This window comes from Haliaeetus leucocephalus, unplaced genomic scaffold, assembly GCF_000737465.1.
Source record: "Haliaeetus leucocephalus isolate CR32 unplaced genomic scaffold, Haliaeetus_leucocephalus-4.0 Scaffold170, whole genome shotgun sequence".
NCBI classification, from domain to species: domain Eukaryota; kingdom Metazoa; phylum Chordata; class Aves; order Accipitriformes; family Accipitridae; genus Haliaeetus; species Haliaeetus leucocephalus.
The window spans coordinates 324721-343650 of NW_010972606.1; the positions used below are offsets into that span (position 1 = coordinate 324721).

At 42.3% G+C, this 18930-nt stretch overlaps 1 protein-coding gene across 4 annotated transcripts in view; it reads left to right on the plus strand.

Moving 5' to 3' along the window:
• Nucleotides 1-18930, plus strand: part of PPFIBP1 (PTPRF interacting protein, binding protein 1 (liprin beta 1)) — a 55019-nt gene that overhangs the window by 25888 nt on the left and 10201 nt on the right. For 3 of the 4 annotated variants that reach the window (XM_010563570.1, XM_010563571.1, XM_010563573.1), the window contains 13 exons: nt 1165-1226; nt 1942-2026; nt 5579-5736; nt 6676-6806; nt 8339-8389; nt 9570-9630; nt 10724-10753; nt 11948-12119; nt 15937-16078; nt 16363-16491; nt 17161-17311; nt 18547-18658; nt 18808-18896. In XM_010563570.1, coding sequence (XP_010561872.1) covers nt 1165-1226; nt 1942-2026; nt 5579-5736; nt 6676-6806; nt 8339-8389; nt 9570-9630; nt 10724-10753; nt 11948-12119; nt 15937-16078; nt 16363-16491; nt 17161-17311; nt 18547-18658; nt 18808-18896 — 1373 coding nt within the window. Of the gene's footprint in view, nt 1-1164; nt 1227-1941; nt 2027-5578; nt 5737-6675; nt 6807-8338; nt 8390-9569; nt 9631-10723; nt 10754-11944; nt 12120-15936; nt 16079-16362; nt 16492-17160; nt 17312-18546; nt 18659-18807; nt 18897-18930 lie in introns of all 4 variants that reach the window. The other variant, XM_010563569.1, reaches the window with a different exon arrangement.

An 18930-nucleotide genomic window follows, 5' to 3' on the forward strand; every position in this document is an offset into this window, starting at 1 on the left:
TATATCATACCTGAAATACAAAGTTTTCTGAAGAAAAGCTGGTAGACAGAGAAAGATTTGGTCTCAAGGAGACTCACAAAACAGTTGCCTCTCAATGCAATGCTGTCGCAATCCAGTAAACCAGATTTTCAGTTAGTATAACTGAGTGAAAATCATTGGAACTGGATCAGTTGCCGGTTTAGCCCAATGTGTCCAAATGTCTTTCATCTAGAAAGCCAGCCAGGCAGCTTGTTTTATTCTTGCATTTAATTAAGGAGGAAAATGTTCTTCCCACTCTGTTTGTTTTCCAAGAAATTTTAGGAAGTTAAGGTAAAATGCTTTCTTGCCTGTGAATTTGGCCACCTCCTTATGTTTGTAATGAAATTTAAAGTTTACTTCATTTATGCAAGGTAGATTTTTAGCAAAAATTGAGATATTTCCATTCTTTTTGAATTTCTAGTCCAGAACCCCTCCAAAATCTAACCTTGTTAGAACATATATGTTTCTATGTATTTATACTTCTTTGTAAATAAGGATTCTAGATGAAGCACAGAACACTGTCATTTCTAATGGGGACCTTTTCAATGTCTGAACTACAATATATATTCTAGCATGACTGCTTATCACAGCAAATACTTGTATCATTCCATTGTGCTATGCTCATTTCTACATCCATACTGAATTAAGACTAAGCATCACTGCACAATGCTTTCTTCATCATATCCATTAATCCTGTTGCTTTGTATAGTGGGTTTTTGAGATGCCATCTGGGCTGTTTGTTGACTGTTGTAATGAGGATGTGTTTTATTGCACTCCAAATGTATTATTTTATATTTTGGACTTTTTGTTTTGCAATTATTTGATTATTTGAAAGATGGAGATTATGAAAGTCAAGCAGTAGTTTTACTCTTGACTTTTCCATTTTCCTAAGGCTGGGGGGTAGGTAAGGAAATTTCCTGAATTTCATCATTTCCTTGATAAAAATGTCAGAAAAAAGATTTTGAAGAAAAAGGGTTTTCTTCTATATATTTCCATCTAAAATAGAATTTAAGTGTCTTATGTTTTGTCTTTTAATTTGTAAATTTACTTTCAGATATTACTGAGTTGCTTCTAGGTTTTTTGTTTTTCTTATTTCCTTACACTGTCTGATTTAAATTGACTTAGAGAACTGTATTGTGTTTTTAGATATAGAAGTACAGAAAATGAAGAAGGCGGTAGAATCTCTAATGGCAGCAAATGAAGAAAAGGTAGCAAAGTCATTATTTTTTTGGTAATCATTCATCAGATTGAGTTAAATCTTGAAAAAAATCTTCACATATGACCTTGTCACAATTCAATTAAAAAATTAAATTGTAAGAATCAATGATTCACTGTAGTAAGAAGCACTGCAGTGCCTTTAAGGGACTGTAACTGAGCATTTATGAGCTCTATCGCATGTACACAGAGTCCTTATATTGTTGCGTCATTCAATTCAGTGCAGCTGTGATTTACACTGTGTTCTGAAAATGTAAAGAGCTCCATACAAGTCCCATGAGATATCACAGGCTGCGTTTCCAAAAGGGCTTCCTGTAAAGTACGAATTGTTTTCATGTATGATTTTGCACATTCATATGCATGTGCATTTTGTAGGATGTTTTCTTTTGATCACCAAAGCCCTAAATCCTTTGATTACTCCTTTCTTTGTACATGACAAATTTATTATACTCTACCTTTGACTTAACAAGGGAGCTGAAATCCACTTTCAAGGCTGGGACAATTCTAGTGATTAACCAGATGATCGTTTCTGCTAAATACAAGTTTCAATATTTTCAAAGCCTCTCGGAGTTCTTGGTCCTGTCCCATCCACACATCCCATTTCTTCTAGTCCCACAACCAATTAAACTGAAGAATATCTAGTATTTGTATTTGTTATTTTTGATTTGCTGAAGGAAGAAGCACAGTCACAACTTCCCTTTATTTTAGGATAGGAAGATAGAAGAGCTTCGGCAATCTCTGAATAGGTACAAGAAAGTTCAAGACATGGTGATATTGGCTCAAGGTAAAAAAGGTATTGTACAATCAAAAAAAATTTAAACTATGCTCTTATTTAAACACTAGGTGCATTGTGGTAGTGTTACATTGACTCCTAGACTTATTATCTTTGGAGGCATCTCTCAGGTAGAGTAAAAGCCAGGTCTTCAACTGGTGTGAACTGGTGCGAACTGGTGCATTGCCTTTTTTCTCCAGGCAGCTGCACATTTGGGTGCTGTCCCATTTATCATCTGGTAGTAGTAACTATTATTGTCATGTTGCTGATCTCCCCCTTGTAAAATTAGTCTGAATATGATAAGCTCCCAGGCTCTTTCCATAGCCTCCTGAAATGCCTTTCAGGGCTGGCTGCTACATTAACTGCTCAAAATTGCTGTTCCCCTCTCTTGCCTGTATTCCTGGGGAGGGGTTGGTAGCTGAGCAGAGCAGTGCCTGAGCATGCACATTCCTACAAGCCAAACCAGCACCGCCCCAGCGGCTGCGCACGCTGTAATAGCAATGCCCGAGAGCTGCAAAAATGTCTGTAGCAAAGTGGATGTGCTGCCAGGACTGTGTTACGATGACATGCCACATCTTTGGCATGTAATGAAGCCTTCACAAACCACCACGTGCAGCAGCTGTGGAATAGTTCTCCTTCCTTACTGTAGTTGGAGGCTAGGCTGGCTTTTCCTACCATTTTTTTTTCCCCCCCCCCCCCCCCCCCCAAAAAAAAAGTCTTCTCTGCCACCAGATAATGAGCTTAACTGTGTGGCTGAAATGGTAGCTATAATGTATACCATAACGTATGTTCCAAGACTGGCGGAGGTTTCCAAATCCAGGAGCTTCTGATCCCCAAAGGCAATAAATGTTGAGGTGGTCATCAGTTTGATGTAATTGCATTGAATACCCTATCTCTCTCCTTTCTCCCTTAGAAGAAAATTAGAAGAAACACATGTAGAACATTACACTGAAATCATTCTGGGTTCTTCAGATGAAAACACTTAGATGTTAGAAAATTACCATATCCCTTTACAGCAGTAATCCTGCCCTGGTGGGGTTTTTCCCTGCATTATCCTGTTCTTTCAGCACTCAAGTTGCATTTTGTAGGTCACTGTCCTCTGAAAGACCTGTCCTCAACAAATTTTAGACATTAGCATTCTGGTAATATATGCATGTATAATATATGCACAACTCAAAAGTCTGTGCGCCCCAGTGTTGTATTACCACCTTATGGAAACCTCCTTTGTCACTGAGTCCTCTGAAGGCCAGAGAAGGCCAACCCAGCCTTCCACAGACCTCGAATTGACCCAGGCTCGTTAGCTGAGCTTCTTTAGGACAGACAAGGGCTTGTAGCTTTTGTTGGCCATGCAAATGTTGGAGGTGGATGACCTTCCTAGGAGAGGGATGTGGGAGCTCCCAGGGCTGAAGATTGTTATTAGCCAGAAAGGAGTGAGGAGGCACAATATGTATTTTTGTGGTGGGGGATTCACGTTTGGGCTTTTGGGCCAAGGCAGGCAAAGTAGATGGCAGAGCCCTATCTGGACATGCTGCCAAGACTGGGGCTAAGACTCAGGGAAAAGAGAGGTTCCTGGTGCCCCTCTGCTTCTGCCTGGCTTTTGAGAGGCCATCCCAGTGGGGAGGCGGTGATTACAGCAAGGAGATCCTGAGCTCTGCTCCTGAGGGCGCTGCTGTGGTTTAATGCCAGCCAGCAACTAAGCACCACGCAGCCGCTCACTCGCTTCCCCCCCACCCAGTGGGATGGGGGAGAGAGTTGTGAAAAAAAAAGTAAAATTCCTGGGTTGAGATAAGAACAGTTTAATAGAACAGAAAGGAAAAAGCTAATAATGATAGTAATAACAATAATAAAATGGCAATACTGATAGAAGGATTGGAATATACAAAACAGGTGATGCACAGTGCAATTGCTCACCACTCACTGACCAATGCCCAGTTAGTTCCTGAGCAGTGATTCCTCTGGGCCAGCTGCCCCCAGTTTATATACTGGGCATGACGTCACATGGCATGGAATACCCCTTTGGCCAGTTTGGGTCAGCTGCCCTGGCTGTGCCCCCTCCCAACTTCTTGTGCCCCTCCAAGCCTTCTCGCTGGCTGAGCATGAGAAGCTGAAAAATCCTCGATTTAGTATAAACACCACTTAGCAACAGCTGAAAACATCAGTGTGTTATCAACATTCTTCTCATCCTAGATCCAAGACATAACACTATACCAGCTAGTAGAAGGAAAATTAACTCTATCCCAGCCAAAACCAGGATAGGTGCCGGCTGATGTGCTGGGCTGCCTGAATGCCCTCGACCACAGTCTGCAGCCCCCTGTCCTGCTCCCCCAGGAGCACTGCAGCCCTGAGGTGGGTGCAGCGGTGGGCACAGGCAGCTTCTCCTAGTCCGGCGTCATGGACGTAAGCCTGGACGGGACCTGGCATGTGCCAGAGCATGCTGGGCTGAAAACTGCCTGTGGGCTTTGGATTTTGGTATGTAAGGACTTTTCCTTCCTCAAAACAACTGAGGGGCATTAAGGACATAGGTGCGTGTCTTCGATCTGCAAGGCTGGGAAAGCACGTTATCAGTGAGGGAAGAGGAAAGGTGGTGATGAGGGCAAAACACTGTGCCGAGTGTTGGAGGAGTCGCATTTTTTTGAATAGGTATGGCTCCTTCGTGCAGTGCTATGCCTTCAAAGACAGGAGGATGTTAAAACAGACCTCAGGTCTCTGGGAACTGTGCTTTCTGGTCAATTCATGGACCATGGACAGAGATTTCAGATGGTGAAAAATGGGCAGGAAAGGTTTTTGCTGTGAACAGACTTTGGCTTGTCTTTGCATCAGATCTTTGGCAATGAGTGCTAGGTTTCTGCTCACTTTTTAGAAAGTATTGGTTGCCTTGAACTTTTTCTTGTCAGTGTCAGCACTCTGGTATCAATGGCAAGTGTGGAAATCCAAGCCTTTTGGTAGTACTGAGGTAGCTCAGGATCAGCGAGTTGCTCGCTGGGAGCAGAGGATGCCAGATACTGGTGCAGTGGGGCTACGGCATTAACTGAATGAGACACACGCAGTTTGTGGCAGTCTGCAAATATAATGTAGTAACTTAAAAGCTGGTGTTAGACTCTTGGGCAGCGGGCTGCATTTTTCCTATGGGTAACTTGAAGATACCGTAGAGACATCTTAAGTTTCAGGCAGATTTGACCTCCTGGTCTTTCCCTAGTGAATAAGGGAAAAGAAGTATTTAGAATGAAATTCCAGAACACGGGACAGGAAATACCTACTCCAGTTTATTCAGCTTGTTGAAACTGATCCCACTAAATGCCCTGAGGGTATTTGCTGGGCTTTTTGCTGTCAGATGTATGTCCTTCCTCTGCTCCAACACTGCTATGTTTTGGTGATTGAATTGGGAAGTGATATTTGTCAGTGACTCCCCTTCTTCTATTGTAGTCTGTCCTAAAAAACCAACCAACCAACAAAACAAACAAAACCTTAGCTTCTTCCCTTTTTGGTCCATAAATGAGCATACCTTGTGTGGGAGCGAGGGTCATCATGTATCCATAAGTAAAGCCAACAAGTTTCCATCTTCTCTCCCTTCAGGCAAGGAAAGTGATGGTGAAGACTTCTTGAATTCAGGGTCTGTTTCCACAGTTTTACTGGACACACCAAGTCTGACTGACCCAGAGAAAAGCCCATCCCCAACCCCAGTAACAGCATCGCCAATCCATGATGAGTTTAACATGAATATTCATGAAGAGGTATCTTTTTTTCTTCCTCATTTAATACCATCACTCCTTGAAAACATTGCTTGTGCTGGATTCATATTGCAGATGCCAAAACTCAAGTTTCTGAAAAGATCTTTTTCTGGGTTGCACAGTTTTTAGTAATGTCCCATATCCTTTTGGAGAATGTAGTTTTCTTGTGAAAGCTGCTGAGGAGTTTCATTTGAGTTTAAATTTATTTTTCTTAATCATCAGATGGGATCAGGAGACAGCAAATAGTTGTATTTGTCATGAGAATGGGTCTAAACTACTTTTCCTATCAAACATAGAAATTACTTTTCATATCAAACATAGCTGTTTTAGGAGCTGCATTTAATTTGTCAGGAACCTGAAGTAAACATCTTGGGACTTATTAAATATATCCTGTCATATTTAAAAGGATGCAGTTATCATTACATCCATTCAGTTAAATGGTAGGTAGGTTGTGGTCCAATGTCTGATTTTTACAATCACATTTTCCAGTAATAAAACTATAGATCTCTCCTCTTAAAGGTCTGAGAACAGGGACTTGACTTGCTTAACTAAACAGCATGAACACACCATGAAGAAGACCAAATTGAATTAAATGTTTGACAGCTTTTTGGTATTCTCTGAGTGGCTGAGGACAGGAGTAAACCTGAAAAGTGAACTACCCTTCATGGGGTCTCTGGTAGAGATAGATTTAGCAGGCAGCTTTGGGAGACTTGCGAGACTTTTGTCTATGCTGTAGCTTATCTGTGCAGTGATTAGTGTTCTGTCTTCAGTGCCATCTTTCAAGTAGTAAATCATTGTATTACAACAGAAAGAAAAAAAATCACTTTTAAAAATCTTATTTCAGATCCTTCTTTTCATAGTTTATCTGTTACTCTTTTTTTCATTTATGAATGCTTAATTTCAGCTCAAAACAGTGTAACATGTATTCTTCATTCTCTTTAGAATTCCTTACAGATCCACACCAGTATTTTACAGATTTCAATCCCTTCTTTTTCATCAACATCCAAGAGTTCAGAAACTGTTGCAGAGAAGGTGAAAACCCAGCCTAGGCCAGATCCTGCAAGTGAAACGAGGTATTATTGTTTCCATGTATTTTTCAATTCTAAATCCAATATTCTGTGGCATTTAATGAGAGTAATAATCTGTCAGTTACTGTATTGTCAAGTCATTAAGTCAGTTAAACAAGGCTAGCATTCACTTGACTAGCTATAGCAAACTAAGCTTATGTTCGTGAAGTGCATTGATTAGATCTTTTCAGTAAGCAAGGATTAGTATGCTGTTGCTTGTAGCAGCACTCATACTTTATACCAGCTGCTTCGCAAAAATGAACAGAAGGAGGGAAAAACTGATCTAATATAATGAAGGACACAGAATCGTTATTTTTATCTAGGTTTACATCATCTAGGTATGGCTGAGATAGTGTTGGCTGTGCTAGCACAAATGCATTCCTGGTGATTTGCATTCAAACATTTTCCACAGTTGCTTAAAGGCTGGTGTAAGGCACTGCCAAAACTCCAGCAAAAGGACTGTCTGCCTCTAGCCTGGAGCTGTTAATGAAGCCCCAGAAGGAGACCCAAGTGGCGTTTCAGAAGATCGGAGAAAGAGATACCCTTGCTGCTGTCCTTTGGCATGATGAGTTGCAAAGATACTTCTTCAGTCGCTCTTAGGAGAGCCCTGCCTGAGATTTTGAAAGCAGGACGAAATGCGTAGGCACAGTGTCCCAGGGACGCCGGGGTGGGGGTGGTGGCTGCACCCTGGGGCTGTGGCACCCAGGGGCCCGCATGCCTGAATGCAGCCACAGCCTCCTGGGTGAGAAGCAGCCGTGAATTCCCTCCAGCCTTTCTAAGCCTGCACCCTCCTTGCCCTGGTGAGGAAAGCTGGCCCCTGCAGATCTGGACTGGCACTGCCGGGAGTGCTGAAAAGCACACCAGACTCGCAGGGAGGCAAAGGCTGTGCTAGGGTTTTTTCTTCTGGGTCCAAATCCCTGGCTTTGTCTAAATGAGTATCAAATACTGAGAATCCAGAGGCAAGGAAATCTTGTTGGCTGTAAACCATCGTCGATCTCGATGTGAAAAATCAGTGCAAGCACAAGTTGATGTGTGATTTTTCCAGTTCCAGTCAAGGAAAGCATCCTATCCAGAAGACCAGCTTTGCTTGGTTTCTGCTGTGCTGTGCCTCATGCAGCTATAGCCACCACCAGCAGGGATTTAATCTGTGTCCCCTCTTGGAAAAAAAACAAAGCATTAACCTGCAGCAAAATGCCCTGAGCTGTGGGTGACTCACAGGGAGCCGGTGACCTCCGCTGCTTGGTGCTGCTGCAGACCCTGCACATGCTGTAACCTCTGCATTTATTTGAGCTGAATAGTGCAGTGTTGTCATCACAGTGCAAGTTGTCTTCCCTGGGGCTCTTGAGCTCACCTTTGTCCTTTATCTTTCACAAGACTTGCCACCATAGAGGAGAAAATTTGCCATGTGTTAGTACTATAACAGCTGAAGTGAAAACAGGATTAAGGCAGGCTGAGATGATAGGATTTCTGCATCAGCAAGGTGTTTGAATGGGATCCCCAAATGCCTTACTTTTTTCATATCTTTTTTGCTTTTACAGTGAAGCAAGAACAGGTTCCTCCCCAGAAACTCAGCTGTGTGATAGTCCAGTGTAAGTATAATAATCAAAAATATTTAGGAAACATACTTACATGTGATCATTGACTTGAAACCCCCCCCAACGCACCCCCCATATTTTACATACACATGTAAATATGTCAACTAATTCTAGCCGAGATGATGTGTAGTGGTTGTGGTTTTCTGCTCATGTTCTATGGTTTTGTGATCATTATTTTCCAATGCTTTATCTGTGCACATGTGCAGTTAATTTCTTTTACATTGTGAAGCATCTCTAATTGGGTTGTAGACTGTCAATATACTTTGAAATTTACAGTTTTCTGTAGTATATGTGCACGTGATTTGCTTTTTTCTTTTGATAGTGGGAGGAAGGTGATCAGCTGACTACAATGAGAAAATAATTTTAATTTCTGCCACATAGCCATATTCCCTAGGGAAATGAGTGGGACTATTTATGAACTTGAAGTTGAGTCAAAGCAATTTGTTAGTAAGGAGCCTAAGTCAACAGGGTTTGTCTGGTGCACAGTGTGAGGTTCAGCAGCTGTTTCTATGTTGAGTGACTTAGTGCCACAAGAATATTCCCAAAGCCAAATTCTACTCCCCTTATATTGGTATAAAGATAGGTAACTTTGTAAAATTCAGTGAAGTTACTCTTAATTTATACCTGGTTGCAGGAAAAACTTTAATGGTAACTTTCTTTTCAACCAGACTTAAGTGTTCTAGACTGTAAATCCCACCAGAAGTTAGGGGATATCTGATCTGAAATGGAAAATGGAACTGAAGATAAAATACTAAAACACGCATGCTTGACTTAATATGCTTGGCTTCTTTAAGGATTAAATTAGTCAGAAGCCTGTTGCTAAAAATACTGGGTTTCATAGCTTTTGTTTATATCACTTCCTTTGCCTGTGTAACTTCTGGTTGTGCTTCTGAAAATACAACATTAAATAAGAAGCCAAAAATACCCAAAGGTAGGCATCATGTCACTGAGGCATTAGCAGCAGTAATTACAATGTGGAGGTTTTTACAGTATCTCATCAAATTGCGTGGGCTCTGATTAGTGCATCAATTGCCTTAATTCAAAATGTCTTTGTTTTTAGTATATCTCATCATGTATTTTAGTGCTTCCTTTCAAGCTGATTCCTGAGTGTGTGTTTATCTCAGCAAATTTAATTCCAGTAACTTGGCTTGGGTTTTTTGTGTCGTTGTTTCAGAACTTCCTCTCTGCAGAAGTCCAGCAGTCTGAGCAGTTTGAGAAAAGAGACATCCGAAGCGGTTGGTTTAGTCTCTTACTTCCTCCCATCCCCTTAGAAATAGGGGTGACGTCTCTGTTGCAGCAGTGACCCTGTGGACGCTCTGTTGCCGCCTTCTGAGAAATTCTGAGTCAGAGTAGGGCTGCTCATGTCGTGTGTTAGCTATGGTCACATACATGTGACATCTTCCAGATTTTATTAAAGGAGAAAATCTGTCCTTGAAAACACAGGTGCTTTTTTTTTTTTTTTTTTTTGCATGAGGTGTTTACTTGAGAATCTCTTGCTGTGTTTTTCCTCAGATAATGAGGTGGGGGTTTTTTAGCTGATATGCTTTTCTGATTTAAGACAAGAAGAAGGTCCCACTACCACTTCCTACCTGTGTTTAAGGTGAAGAATTTTGGAAGGCCATGTAATTAATGCGTTATAAAATACAGTCTGGGGTGACTATATGTTTTAGGTGGTTGGGAACAAAGTACTGAGCCTTTGTATGTCTGGTGATAGCTTCAGTTCAGGTCTCTTCTGAAGTGACCAAAAGCAGCTAGCCTCTAACAATATCACCAAATCAGGGCAATTCCTGTGCTCTTTTTTGACAGCCTAAGCTCCTAAAAGCTGAGTTCCCCAATACCCAAGCTGCTGAGCTGTGCCTTACAGCTCAGGAGGGATGTTGACAGAACTGAAAATGTAACCAGAATTTGATGATGAGAGCTAGAGTTCATTGGTTAGGGGTTTTTTTGTTTGTTTATTTGGACAGTCAAGGAGTGGAGGCTGTGGATGTTTTTACCTATTTGGCTTCTACCATGTCTGATTCCTGTTTTGGGTCCCCTCAGCCAGCTGTGCCAATTAGTGCCTTAACAGACTGCATGTCACTAATTATGTACACAGCTAATGTTTTACAAAGTAAACCAAAGCAACTGTATTGTCATGTTAGCTCACTGACCTCAAAGAAAGCAGGAATTAATCTGTGAAATACGGCTCTGAAGAGATTTATTTGGGGGCAGAAAAAATAGGCAGGGAAGGGTATTTCAGTCAGAATTTAACTCAGGGTAACCAAAATGAATTGAATACTGGCTATAAACCATGACTTGCTAAATGTCTGTCTTAATCTTTCCAAACAGGACAGAGACTCTGCACAGAAGCCAACAGAGGTAACGTGTGTGTGCGCACTCGTGCGTGTACATGGAGAAACACAGACAGTGAGCGGGTGTTGAAAGGCTCGGTTGTGTGAAATTGCGACATGCAGTTCCAGAGGGGGAATAGGAGACCTGCAGACAAAATAGTGAGGAGTGTATGTGATGGTTGTCACCGTCACTTCAGCGTCAGGCTTACAGTGTCTCGCACGTTCTTGTCTTCTCACACATGGATTATGTTTCAGTCTGGTTGAGCAGAAGGTTGCCATCTAAGCTAATGTTTCCCCCACATATTCTACCACTAGATAATTAGCAAAGCTAACCATTAAGTATTTTACTGACTCTGTAATTACCTTTGATTAGTGTCTCTTTAAAAACCTTTGGCTTTCCAAATGTGAGTAGCAACTGTGTTCCTAAAAAGACTGTCATTGCAGAACAGTTACCCTGCAGTACTGTATGGCCATAGTTTGCATGCAACAATTATTACCTATAGGAAGACCTGAGCAGGGACAACATACCTCAGATACCAGTCGTAAGGTGAATGCTGTATCAATTCAGTAAAAACCAAAGATCATATTTGGATTGTGAATGGGTTTGCTTCCTTCTTCTTTTAAAGAGACAGTGAAACAACCGGCAAGGTTAAAACTACTGCTTTAAATTGGTTAACTGGTGTGTCTGATGTCAGTCCTGACATTTATTCTTCTCACTTGGTATTTAATTTCCTCTCAGCTTTGGCAGTGGACATAGTCAATTAATCCATTAATTCTGAAATTGCAGAGCAGTGATAGACAAAAAAGAGCTGTCTGACACTTGGCAGAGAACCAATATACTGTGGGGGTCCCATCTCTCTCTTTGCTTCCCACTGCCCCTACAGCTACCAGTGGGGGAGACAGAAATCCTGGAAAGCTGGAAAAGTTCAAAGCCTTCCAGGACTGTATTTTTACCTTTTCCATGCCTGTAAGCCAGCCTTGCAGAAACTGAGAAACATCTTAGAGAAGACATATTACTCTTAGAAGGCAGTGCTAGTAATCCTGCATCCTGAACATATTCAAATGAAGATCTTATTTATGTTTTCCTTTATGACTTTTACATTCTGTTTTCTCGTAGTAACAAATGAGAGCAACTCTCCAGATTATCTGCACTTTGCAGTCTCTCTCAAAAGGCCTTTTGCACTTCCCTGATACTGAATCTTTATTTCCCTAACTTCAGCAGGTTAAACCTCCTGCAGAAGGTAATAATTTTGCAACCCTCCCTCCAAAGTCTCCTTCTCATGGTGGCACAGGCGACGAGGATAGTTTTGGTACCCGTAAAGCCAGATCTTCGTTTGGACGAGGCTTTTTCAAGATAAAAAATAACAAGAGGACCGCGAGTGCCCCCAATCTGGGTAGGTATGATGCACCTGCATGCAGATTCTGTGCATTTTGAAGGGTCTTAACATCAGCTGTAGCTGTCTTAAGAAGTAGGAAGGCCAGCCTTAGTCTCACTGTGACTCGGTGGCACTTTTCTCAGTAGAATGTTTGGAAAATATCAAACAGCACCAAAAAAAACCAGAAGAAAACCTCACTGATGTAATGAAGTATTTGACCTGTTTCAACCTCTACTGTGATATCTCCCCTGGGACCTTGTAGTGGATTGCTGCTGTTTTGAAATGCTAGCTGTCCGGCCATAGTTCACACATGGGATTTGTGGGGTTTGTTTTCCCCTGGCTCCATCCTCAGTTTATCTTTCCTAAGATTTTCAGATGTACAAAAATGAGGCAGCAGCACTCAGTCTTCCTCTTTATTTTATGTGTATTTAAGCAGCTTAGCAAAAGAGATGGTGACAACAGGAACAGGATTGACATGTTATTCAAGCTCATGTTGATTTTTGGACCTGTAATGGGGGGGGGGGTATTTTGGTATTGTCATTTGATTACATTTGCACGTGACAAAGAAATAAACAAAATGTTCTGCTTAATGCAGAAGTCGCTGTTGCCACCAACTGAAATCCTACTTGCATTCACTGCTCTGCTATAGTGGTCTTTCCACTGTTCCAGTTCAAGCATGACGTGAGTCTGTGCATCAGATCTACTGCCATTCATCTAAAGTTTTTGGCTTTCTATTGCACAAGATTTAGGAATTTAGCTCTATCTTTCAGAAGCCTGAAGGGGGATAGCTTCTGCTTTGTTGAGCAGAAGAGTCTCCTGTTCTTACTTACTCAAAGATAATTTTAGAGTTTTGTTCAAAAGAAATAACATACCTACACATTTATTATACATTGCCCATATTTGCCTCTGACATACAGCGTGGGAACTTGCTAGCTTACTTGGAATAGATGTACAGTCTGTTCTGAGGGTTAGACTCTTTGCTTTGGTTTATTTCATGTGTGCTTTTGTGTAATCACTTGTTTCATCCTGAAATTAATTTGTCTAACAAAATGGAGTACTTGTGGCTGTCTTAAAGGACTGGAAGATGGGCCATCTAGATCAGGGTCCTGTGAATTTGAGTAAGTTATTTTGTTACCCAGATTTCAGTGCTTCCGTCTGTAAAGCTGGTGTCCAGATACTGCCACCTCATGGGAGCCTACCTGAGTCACTTGTCCAACGTGTCATGGAGCAAGTGACCTCCCTGCACCAAAGCGACTGTGGTGTTGTTTTACCCTCTCCACCACAGAGCTCTACTGCATTTCTTTTTTGTGAGAGGGGGATTAACAGTGAATTGGTAATCCCAATCTCTGTGTGAATTCAGCATTGCGTGTGGCGCATGTGTCTCATGTACCTCCCTCCTTTTGTCTTGTATTTTGCTGATGTAAGTTTTGAACTGTGTTTTACCTTGTCCCTCTGCGTGTTCTTTCCCGTTGTGCTGCGTGTGGTTATGTGCGTTGTTTGGATATCTGAAGATCGCAGTCGAAGTGCAAGTGCACCTACTTTAGGTATAGTAATCCTGCATGTCTGCCTGTACCAGCGCTGTGTTGTGACTGCTGCTAACAGCTGGTTATGGCCACACACTTTTCAAACAAGAACTAGACACCAGAGCTCTGCATCAAAACTTTTGTCCATCACTAAAAGGAATTTTCATGTAACATCTGCCCTCTGCTGAAAGTCAGCTGCACCATTTCTCAGTAACTGCTACTAATGAGAGAGATTGCGGGTTAATTTGCAGAGTCCTTTGCCGTAACTTTGTGAGCACAAAGTTACCCACAGACTGAGGTAGCAGGTGAGCAGCAGTGATGTTTAAATACGGGACACACCTTTGTGCTGTCATCTGTCCTGGAGTCCCTAGAAGAGCTTAAAGGGTGGCAAAGCAGGGAAAGAGGTATATTCCCCAGGCGTCCACTTAGGGGAGTTCTGGGGGGAAGGATACGTAATTTCTCTTCTAAGATGTAGTTTATTATATAATAAACAAATGAGAAATAATCGGGGCAGATGGGGATGGAGCTATTTGTGTAGTAAAAACCAGTCTTGTGTTGTGAGTGTTCCCTGGGTAGTTCTGGCAAGGGCAGGTAAGACCTGCAGGGTCTTGCCTTAGCAAGCAGAGCTGTGTCAGCTGGGGTGGTTGTACAGCCACCCGGTGTGCCCCTCACTGACAAAGTGCTCTGGGTCCTCTCGGTTGCCTGTGCAACTTAAATGTTGGCTGTTTTATGGGGTTGTGTCAGTGCATGAAAAGGAGTGAGGTACAAGGAGCAAATGTTGCAATACCCGCAAATCTCTGCTACTAATGCACCCAACCTTGTCTGGTATTCTCTCTCTAGAATGCTCTTTAAATGTGTTTTTTCTAAGCTAGCACTTTTTCTTGTACAAGTAAAGCAAAAACCACAACCGCAAAAGCCTGGTTTGACATTAGTGTTGTCTCTCACTGGCAGGATCCCATATTTGATAGTGGTCAAACCAAAGTGCCTGGAAATAATCTTTTACGTGACCTTGTTGCTTCACTGCAAGGTTTAACATCTAAAGTATTGATGGAAAATGGGACATGTTCAGGTGTATTCTGGCTGAATCATTTAAACTTTGCCCAGCAGAAAGATAGGCTGGCAAAGCCTGCAGTTTGTTGCTGTTTGTGGCACATTGTGGCCACCTCAGCATTAACTCTGTGACTTGAGACCATATGTCCCAGCAATATATGCTCTACCTTGATTTACCTAACTTGTTTGCTTTTCTCCTGGAACTCTGAGAGTCAATTTCAAAAACAAATGATGGTCATCTAATTACACAGCCATGTTAAAAGATGGTAAAAGTGGTTACAGGCCTGACTGTCAGCCTGCTGCAGGCTGCCTTGCCACGGTTGCTTCATCTGAACAGGCTCATGCTGATACTGTTCCCCAGCAAGTAAGTGGCGTAAACTCCCTGTGGTAGTTTTATTCAGCTATCTGGCACTTGCTGACACATCTCTGCTTACGTAGTCTAGTAGATATTGCAATTCTTTCAGTTTTCTTTTTAAATGATCTTAAAATAGTTTTCTTCTTTGTTAGTTTAGCTTTTGTGACAACTTCCCTTTTGGGGACAGGAGCCCTCAGGTTTGTTGTCATAGAAAACAACAGCTACAGATCAAAGATTCAGTGCTTTTAGAGTGGGTGGTAATGTTCAGGGTCTCTAATCAGAGATGCTTTGTGCATCACTCAGAAGATCCAGTTCAGACAGAGCCTAAACTCCATGGTGTTTCTCTGCAGAGGAACAAAATGTTCCACAATTTGCAGAAGCGAGGGGAAGAGGGCCCTCCTGCTCCTGGGGCAGGAGTTATTTGTTGCTGGAACTTCCTGGATGGGGAACTTATGGAAAACTGTGGGTTATTAGGAAAGATGCCTGCAGGGAAATTATTTATTTTTCTGTGCTTTGGGGACTCCTCTTTTGGTTCCCTGCCATTGCACTGAATTGTTTCTGGGCATCCATGTGCCTTGGCTCTGTCTGTGAAAGGACTGTAGGAGCAATCCCTGCAGAACAGTAAACTTGGGATTTAATTCACTGATTGATTCACGAGGTGTTTTTTGCCCACCTTGCATGCAAGGCACTTAACTGGCGCAGAGCATTCATTGCACTGGAGTGTTCCCAGTCAGGCCCATGAAGGAGCAACATGTGTTGTCTCTCCTGGATTTTCCCATCCCTCTCTGCCCCATTTTCTTAACATGGTGGCTCTCAATAATTTTAGCAAGAGTCATTCCCAAGTTCAGGAGTGTGTCTGTACAGTCCTGCACAAGTGGGTCTTGATGGGGCTTTTGTTTTCTAATAGCTGAAACAGAGAAGGGATCTGCAGATCACTTGGATCTGGCTGGCTTGCCCCCTCGCCCAAAAGAAATGGATAGTCTACAGATGACACCACCTTCTCCGGATTCCAAGAAAAAGGCCAGGGGGATCAAGAAGTTATTTGGAAAGTAAGTAAAAGATACAAAATGACCGTTCTCCAGAGCTGGGGCTTGCGCGGGGGGTTGCTGGGAATAAATACATCTTCCCTGTTTCCCCCTCCAACATGTGGCTCCATGGTTTTCTGTCTCAAGACCAGGAGCCAGCGTGGCATTTGAGAGAGCTAACAGTAGGTCAGTGGCAGGTAGAAGAAGAGCTACAAACCCTGTAGGAGATCTTGCCTATATTGGTTGCAGTAGTAGCAGCATGCCTTTTCCTTAGCCAAATGTGAATATGCTTTCTTCCTTTAAACTAGACTTAAAAGAAGTCAGTCTACCACCTTCAACCCAGATGACATGTCCGAGACAGAGTTCAAAAGAGGAGGGACAAGAGCAACTGCTGGGCCACGACTGGGCTGGTCTCGAGACCTGGGGCAGTCTCACAAGTAAGACGAGTGGTGCGGAGCGGGCTGGTGCTTGCCTTCCTGGCAGCTCTGGTCGAGTACGGGGTCCAAAGGAGAAGCACCGTGCAGAAACAAAACGTCCCCTCTCCTGGCAAATGGAAACCTGCAGATCCAGGCTGTTTCCTCCTTTGAGAGATGGATGGATGGTCTTTGCAGGGCTGAGGGTGGTTGGGTCGTGGGGTCCTGCTGCTGAGCGGAGCCTTCCTCGGTCATGGCTTCATAGGGGTGCAGCCGTGGGGCCATGTGGAGCAAGGCGTGAGCCTTCACGTGGCAATGACGGATATTCCTCTGGTACGTTTCCTGCCGCGCTTCTGGGGATTAAAGGCTGAAGTGAAATTTTATGGTCTCACTTCAGAGTTTTAGTCACGCTAGGTGGCAGAGGTGGCTCTCAGTAGCATTCATAGACCGTGGTTATTATGATAGCGGCAGGAGATCAGCAGCAATGAGCACTTCATGGTGCTAACAGTTCAGAAGTAGAGACACCCTCTTCCTCACGAGGCTCACCTAACAGCCAACCGTGATGCACATTCTCCCCCGGCGATTGTCCCAACTTCCACAAAATACTCATAAATTAGCCTTAGGTTTTGGTTTTATTGTTATGTATAATTTGAGGCACAGGATTTATCAGTCTTTCTTTGGTAAAATCTGTAGTGAGCTGGACATGCCATTTGCAAAGTGGACGAAGGAGCAGGTTTGCAGCTGGCTCCAGGACCAAGGGCTAGGCTCGTACATAAGTAATGGCAAACACTGGATACTGTCCGGGCAAACACTTCTGCAGGCTTCTCAGCAGGATCTGGAAAAGGTGAGAAACACTGGAAACACTGCTTTCAGTTAAACATACAAAAAACCTGCTACTTCTATGCATGTAAATCATGTCTGTAAGGTGTACCCAGTAAAAATAAAAACATAAACAAGACGAGTGTTTAAAATATTGTCATCTGCAGTGATGCCAAATCCATTTCTTTTTAGTGGAAGTTTCATAGAAATATAATGCTCTGTAATGAAACTAGTAATTACAAATATGTGATTTAACTTCATTAAGCATGGACATATTAATCGGCTATGCCACTTTCTAAAAATATGCATGCGAGAGTGCCTCATTATCATGGGTTTGTAGCCCTGATTCATTAGCACTTATATATGGTACACTCTTTATGCCTGTGTGAGAAGGGTGTAAAAAGCTGCTCATTTGGTCTGATGGTATTTTCTGCCCAGTTTACACAGAGAGGAGTGAGGACTTGTTACACACAGGGTGATCAGTCTGTTTGTCTTAAATCATTAATTTTTTTGTCTTTTTTCTAAAACTAGAAACAGAAAAAAAGTTGATTCAGTTTATACTTTGAACCCACAGTATTGGCTAACATTTGAATTTTCAGCTTTTAAAAAATCCCTCTCCTCACCAAATAGTAAGCTCATTTTCTCAATTAGGCAGTAAGCTGATTCAAAGTTGTGGTTATACTACAATTGGAATAAGAAAACTATCATATGAACATACTGGCTTGTAATAGTGTTATCAGAGGTACCATTAACTAGAAAGCACTGGTGAAATTGTATAGGGGATTGAAGAGATCCTGGAATGGCTGCACTTGCACCTAAATTGGGGATGGTGTTATGCATTTGAAAGCGTTATTAAATTTCAGTAATTCCTGGGACCTTCATATGCTCTTAACTAAATAATTCTTTTAACCTTACCTGCCTAAGTGGGAGGGAAGGAAGTAATCCCATCAAGTATTTTTCTGAACGCTAACATGGTTTATATTGTGGGATTTTTTTAACCTGATATGAGAATATTGTGGCTGACATTTTTATGCACTTTGGAATCCACCACGTTTTGAAATTAATCCACCACAGTGAGTGGATCTTTCCCTAGTGCTGAACATGTGCTAAAATGATGCTGATATTCAGCAAATAGAAAATACACCTGCCAAGTCACCAGCAAGTGCTGTGTGCAGTGTGACTCAAACCATTTGTAATTCAGCAGAGGGAGAAATAAAATACAGTATTGTCTCTAGGTTTGCTGCTTCATTCCTTTCACAGGAGCTTGGGATAAAGCACCCATTGCATCGGAAGAAGCTTCAGCTTGCTCTGCAGGCACTCGGATCTGAAGAGGAAAACAATCATGGAAAACTGGATTACCACTGGGTTACCAGTAAGATTTTTATTACATACTGAAGCAGTACCTTTAGGTAGGGGTTCCTAATCATGGCTAATTTGGGGCTCAGAGAAAATGGGAAGAACACTAACTGGTCCTAGGTAACTTGGCTACCACACTAACATGAGTGTCTGTCTCTGCCTTAGGGTGGCTGGATGACATTGGCCTCCCCCAGTATAAGACCCAGTTTGATGAAGGAAAGGTGGATGGCCGAATGCTCCATTACATGAGCGTGGTGAGTCAAAGGCTTTTCTTTTCCTGACATCTTT